At 58.1% G+C, this 6,313-nt stretch overlaps 1 protein-coding gene across 3 annotated transcripts; it reads right to left on the bottom strand.

Annotated features, from left to right (window-relative positions):
• Positions 1-1,206: 1,206 nt before the first annotated feature.
• On the bottom strand, positions 1,207-4,954 carry CCDC71 (coiled-coil domain containing 71). Of its 3 annotated transcripts, none has more exons than XM_028518817.2 (2): positions 4,887-4,954; positions 1,207-2,934 (listed from the first exon to the last, which is right to left on the bottom strand). In XM_028518817.2, exon 2 carries the CDS (start codon positions 2,880-2,882, stop codon positions 1,461-1,463), a length of 1,422 nt encoding a protein of 473 aa, XP_028374618.1. In that variant the 5' UTR covers positions 2,883-2,934; positions 4,887-4,954; the 3' UTR covers positions 1,207-1,460. The 3 variants fall into 3 exon arrangements, with proteins under 3 accessions (XP_028374618.1, XP_035886224.1, XP_035886225.1); XM_036030331.1 differs by having other exon boundaries at positions 4,916-4,936; XM_036030332.1 differs by lacking the exon at positions 4,887-4,954 and adding an exon at positions 3,592-4,803.
• Between the last annotated feature and the right edge of the window lie 1,359 nt (positions 4,955-6,313).

Below are 6,313 nucleotides of genomic sequence, written 5' to 3'. Positions count from 1 at the left end.
GCAAGATATGTGCAGTGCTGTAGGATCACCGTGCAGCTGGGAGCCAGGAAAACCAAGGGAATGCGCACCCAGGGGAAGGATATTAGGAACAGCCACCAGATGCAGAAAGGTGGGGAGGGAACACCAAGAAGCACTCAAGAGCTTCTGTGCAGGTCCTCCATCCTTCCGTCTGCAGCAACCAGGGCTGGTGGGGCCAGGGTTCAGACTAACCCAGAGACAGAAAAGATCTGATTCTCATTCAAATGAGGTTCCCACCCCTAGTCCTGAAAGGCTGTGCGTCTCCAGGGGCCTCTGGGGAATGTATCCCCCTCCCTGCCAGCCCCAGCCACTGCCTTTCAGGCTGGGCAGCCAGCAAAAGACTGGCAGATGGGCAGGGAGCTAGTTTTGTTCAGGGCTCGAAGCCCAGCCCCCTCTCCGAAGCAGGAAGAACTGATAATATCTGAAACGTACAGGCCCCCGATGGGAGGCGTGAGGCTGGACTTGGGAACAGATGGAGCACATGGAACCCAAGCGGAAAGCACTGTCGATGGACACAACCTGGAGAGGCTCCTGGCTCAACTGCCACAGCATCCCACCCGTCCCAGGAGAAAGTTTCTAGGTCGTTGAGGGCGGATTCTGTGCCCTACAGCCCCGGGCCCTCACCCCTGACTCTACCCAACTCCTCGTTCATTGGAAAAGTCTAGGCTAGTGACTCTCTTTTGGAAGGAGCAAGGGAGGAGAGGCAGAGGTACGTCAGCCACTTTAGGGCAGACGGGCCCAGGCAAAGCCCCAAGGCCTTGGCCACAGCAGGCTGGCAGACAAGGCCAGGCTGTCTGCACCACCCCTGGGGAGCAGTATCACAAACCCCCTTGCCTGGCCTACAAACCTGCAGGGTGCAAGGCTCCCCACAGTCACCCATTGTCCTCTCTGGATAACAAACCGGGTCAGCCCAAAGGGGAGGTGTCCCACCTAAGTGGCTCTGCCCCTGCCCCAGGAGCTGCCTCTTACACATCTAGAGAGGGCGGGACATCCAGAGGGGCCTGGAAGCCCACCCCTTCCCAGACTTCCCATCACTCGCATTGATGGCCGGCCCCAGGCTACCAGCACTCTCTGGCAGCCCTGTTTCTGGGGCCCCTTTTCCTATATGCTTACCGCATGCGCGCGCGCACATACACACACACACACACACACACACACACCATGGACAGCAGGCAAGGAGACTGGCAAGTGGAAAGGTATAAAACGTGATAGATGAAACAGTGAACATACAACTTGAAGAGTAACGAGTCACAGTGCATTGCTCCATGAGAACACCCCCTCCCGCCCACCCACCCCAACCCCACACCCCCCAGTCTTTGAAAGAAGGCTGGTGGCTGCCAGGGCCCTGGAGAGGCACCCAGAGTCCATGGGCATTGCACACTGTGCCACTGACAACACAGACAGTTGGGCTCAGTTTCCCGAAACATTGCTATGTGAAGGAATCAGGGTACCGAGTATGGCAGCAACGGCTGTAGCCGTATTACAGGGGACAGGTTCACACGGAGGATACGTTGAGCCTGCAGCCGCACCTCATCGTCTGAGAACCGCCTGTCCACCTTGATGGCCTGGAATTTCAGTAGCTTTGCTGTTCCAGGACCTAGACATGCCTTAGGGGATCGGGGCCCAAGCCGTGATCTCTTCTGGGGAAGATCTTTAGCCTCTTCAGCCCTTTTCCTCTTCTGCCCCACAGTCTCAGGACGGCTTTTCTGGCCTGGCCTTGCAGTTCTGGCCTGAACAGACCCTTTCGGCCTGCCCCTGCCCCTGCGCTGGGTCCGAGCCACCTTGGCCCACGTTGCCTTGGCCTTGGCCCTGGCTCGCATTTCCTTGGCCTTGGCCCTGGCCCGCACTGCCTTGGCTTTGGCCTTGGCCCTGGCCCGCATTGCCTTGGCCTTGGCCTTGGCCTTGATCCGTGCTGCCTTGGCCTTGGCCCTGGCACGAGCTGCCTTAGCTTTTTCCCGGGCCTTTGCCACCTTGGCCTGTGCACAGGCCACTTTGGCTAGTGTTTTAGCTGTCTTGGCCTGGGCTGTTTTGATGCTCAAGGAAGAGACACCTTTCATTCGTGGGCCACTGAGGGATCCAGTAGTCTTACAGGTCTTTCTCCGAGGCCCAGTGCTTTGTCGGGGTCCAGCCCTGGGGCCTCGGCGAACCAGACACTTAGGACCCTTGCTTGTGGCTTTTCTGGGAACTCTGGGCTGGGCGTTCCCCAGCCCCTTCGCCGAACCTTTCCGCAGCTTCAGGGAAGAGTCCGCAAGAGAGAGCTGCAGGGACTGTGTCTTGTGCTTGGTACCCAAGCAGGGCATGGGAGTCTTGAGCGGAACCAGCGCCTCGAGGACAACGGAGAGCCGCATGGCAGGGTAGACACCTGGGTAGAGGTGGGCGGGGAAACCCATCGCCGTGCCCCGGGCACGGCTGGCACTTGACTGCTTCAGGGAGTTCAGTAGCAAGTTGGTGGTAGCGTGCTTGGCAAGGGCTGGTGTGGATGCTTTGGCCAGTCTGCCAGACAGTGGCATGGGAAGCAGCGTGGCCCGGCCTGCAGGCAGCCGCATAGCAGTTCGGGGAGCACTGGCCGGAAGCGATGTGGTGGCTGGGGTGGGGGCACGAGCCTGCAGCTTCGTCTGGCTTGGGGGTTTGGCCGTGCACGAACTGTAGCCATAGACATCGCCACTGCGCAAGATGGTGGGCTGGAAACCATCATCCCGTAGGCCCTGCAGAAAGGCCACAAGCTGTGCCTCTGTGGCACTGAGATCCTGGCTCATGGGGTTAAAGACAAGCAGCGCCTCCTCCAGGGCCTTCTTCCCTGCCGTGGAGATCCGTGACCAAGAGTGTACAGCCTTCTCCTCCACATGCTGCACCACCACGCTCATGGCATTAGGTACTGCAGACCTGCCCGGGCAGCCGCAAACCAGCGCTCGGCACCTCCAAGGCAAGAGGAAAAGAGTCAGTGAGAATGGCATTGAGGTGTCAGGACAGGGAGCAGGTCTTGCATGCTCCGTAACACCCACTGACGGAGAGGCCTGACCACAGCAACTACTCCTTGAAGCAAAACCCTGTTCTGACCTACCACGGGGGCGGGGTAGAGGTCGGGGAGAGGACCCATGTGGATCAAAGGCAGCTCCTCCAGAACAGAGGCCTATGAGCTCATCAGAGTCATCCAGCCTGCTGTTGTGTCCCTGGGAAGATCTGGGCTTGGCTAGGCTGTTTTAATTCGACTCTGTATTCTCTGAGGCCAGAAATCTAGTATTAGACTCAACCACGGACACATAAGTGAGTATCTCTGTCCTCAAGGGGCCCTGTGCAGAAGGCAAGAGATACATACCATCAAGGCTCTCAGGAATGCACACTGGCACCCAGCTTAGCTTGCCGGTGAGTCAGGAAAGAATTCTTGGGAGAGGCTACACCTAGCAGGGACTTGAGTGATAACAGGAAAGGATCAGATGGAAATGGAAAAGGGGAACAGCCTATGCGAAGACTTCAAAGTGAGAAAGAGTAAGACACACCTGATGTGACTGGAGTCTGTGGTCAAGGCTGAAAGATCCAGTTGGAAAAAATGGGTGAAAGGAGAGCAACACAAACCTTAAATGCTCCCTGAATGCTGGCTGAAGGGTCCAGACTTCCACCCAATATCCATGCCCATCCCTGTTCCTAAAGAGGCTGCTATTCAGGTGCCCAGGGGTGAATTTCCCTGCCCATCAGAAGTTCTGCTTTCAGAGCTCCCAAATAGGCCATCTGGGGGTTCAATTCCTAGCTCTAGAGTCCTGGAGACCAACCAGACTCTCCTTCAACAGAACCTAAAAAGATGATGAGCAGTAGGTGGTAATGACACAGCGCTACACAATCAGGCAGCTTTGGGGCCAGGCAGCCAGATCAAGAGCCCAGGGTCTAACAATGAGATCTAAGGGCTCCAAGGAGGACAGTCCATAAGGTGGACAGCAGAAATGTGAGCTGTTCTAACCAGGGCTTGGAGGGCCAACCTTGGTACCGCCCAGATGGAGTTGTCTGGAAACACCCAAGTTGTTCCAGGCTTCTCTGAAGCAGCTGTAGGCTGTGGATCACGTCTAACATCTAATGCCCCACCCAGCAATGAGGGCCCACAGGCAGCTCCCCATCTGTACCGGGAGCATTAAAAGATCAGCTGGGATCAGGCACACCCCTGGGGCCAGGAGGAGCGTCTGTGCAGCTACTTCCTGCTATCCTAATGGAGCAGATAGTTTTCAGAATCCCCTAGAGGGAGTGCCCTGGGGCTCTTTGTTTGGAAACATCCTCAGATCCTCAGGTGTCTCCGGCACTTCCCCTCTCCAGAGGCCATTCTCCAAGCACAACCCTTGCACGTGGCTTTAGTTACTTCATTTTATTTTTCCAGGGGGTGTAGTTCCCCGGGTTTTGAACTGTAGAACAGGTAAGGGATCAGATACTGGCACGGGTGCTAGGGATGAACTGGGTGCTCTTTTGCCCAAGACGGTATGAACCCTTCGGAAGGGTCTTCTGAGCTTTCCAAGCAGCTCTGGAAACAGGCAGCAGACCGGCCCCCCAATTCCCTTCATACGTGCCCCAGGGGCCGGCAGGGAAAGTTGACGATGGGGGACGGGAGAGGCCCCATCCAAGCGGATCCCAGGCAGGGTATTCAGGGCTGGGAACCCAAGTCCCTGCGGCCCGAACCCCGGTTAGGAGCGGGGCGGGTCTCAAGAGGGAGCAAGATGTACCGGGCGTCTGGATCAGCCCGACGGGCCGCGCAGCCCCAGGGTGGGGTCGTTGGGCACGGGGTGGGGGTGGGTTGAGGGTCTCGGCTGGGCTGGCCGCCCGGCCCGTCCGCCCTAACGTCTCGCGGACAGCCCCTCCGCGGCGCGGCTAGGCCCACGGCCCCAACCTACCGGCGCCGCCGCGGGGACCCAGGACGCACCTCTGCGCCGCCTCCGCTGCTCCAACATGGCCGCCCGCTGCGCACCGGAAGTGCGCTGCGCTTCCGCTTCCGGGACCTGGCCCGCCCCTGGTGACCCTTGACCCCCTAGACCCCGTTTCCCCTAAAGTTGGGGGGCAGGATAGGTGGGGGTACCTGGGAGGGCTTCCTGGAGGAAGTAGCAGCGGGGACCGTTCTAAACGCATCCGGGCTTGTGCAGGAGTCTGAGGAGCAGAGGCGCTCTTGGACGTGGGCCCCGGCAGGACTGCACTGCAGCCCGTCCAGGACTGGATGGATTGTGGGCCTGACTGAGATCCCCTTGGAGGGGCCTGGTGCTGCAGCAACACTTGGGAGGGACTCCTGGCAAGATCCAAGCTGTCCTTAACTCTCTGGATCTCCCGCCGGCACTCACGAGGCCTGCCTCGGTCTCAGGCGCCTGACCAGAGAGCAAAAGAGGAGTGCCCTGAGCCTGGGAGTGTTGCCGGGGAGCCTCTTCGTTTTGCAGCACTGGTACCTCCTCTGCGGGCAGTAGTAGGCCCTCCTCTCCTCCTGAGAATGGAACCCACCGGAAGTGTCCCGAAAGGCTGCTGTGCACACTTATGCTACACACAAACCCCAAGCTGGACAAAGGGCTAGAAGCACTGGCCCCAAATGAGCAGGAGAGTTTGCATTTCCTGCTGGACACCTTGGCTACACTTTAGGCACTGAGGACCCCACCATTAGCGCTGAAGCCTTGTGAAGCTCTAAAGATGAGCACGCACAATCTGAGAGTCCCAGCAGGCCAGTGTGTGCAAGAGGGTGCAGGATGCTTCATTTGGGGACTCGTTAACAGCACTCCTTTCTCCCCATCGTGTTCCAGGGTCCTAAGGCTGCTATACATTTCCCCGCCCATACAGACAGGTCTTGACACCCCTAAAAAGAGAAATACTCACTCTGCCCTAGGCCTCACCTCGTGCCCCTGAGCTCGGGGTTGCACTCAGGAAGGCTGCACCTTCGTGTTCCCAGAGCTCAACTGTGGGTGAGACCTGTCTGTACCCCATCAGTGGTTGAGGATTAGTTATTTACTCTCAGGACCAATCCAGCTTCACCTTCTGCCCTAGTTATGTCCCACAGCTTCTCAAAAGCCAGCAGTGTCGGCCCCCTGTGTGCAGCTGGGGCCCAGATTTTATAAACAGAAGCCATTTCCTGAGAGGGGCAGAGTCCATCCTCTAGGTATAGCCGCGTCCTAGTTGTGCCCGAGAAAAGGGACCCCTCCCTGGCGATGTCCAGCCCAGAGGTCTGTGTAAAATGCAGGACTGGGCAGGAGGGTGGAGTCCATCCCGAGATGGTGTCCCTTCTAGACATTAGAACCAGAGGGGATCATAAGGGTTAGAGGTAAGGGTCATGAGGTATCCAGCTCTA

The sequence above is a fragment of the Phyllostomus discolor genome, chromosome 7 (assembly GCF_004126475.2).
Source record: "Phyllostomus discolor isolate MPI-MPIP mPhyDis1 chromosome 7, mPhyDis1.pri.v3, whole genome shotgun sequence".
NCBI lineage: Eukaryota > Metazoa > Chordata > Mammalia > Chiroptera > Phyllostomidae > Phyllostomus > Phyllostomus discolor.
The sequence above is the reverse complement of the archived record's forward strand: the minus strand, read 5'-3'. Positions and strand labels throughout refer to the sequence as shown.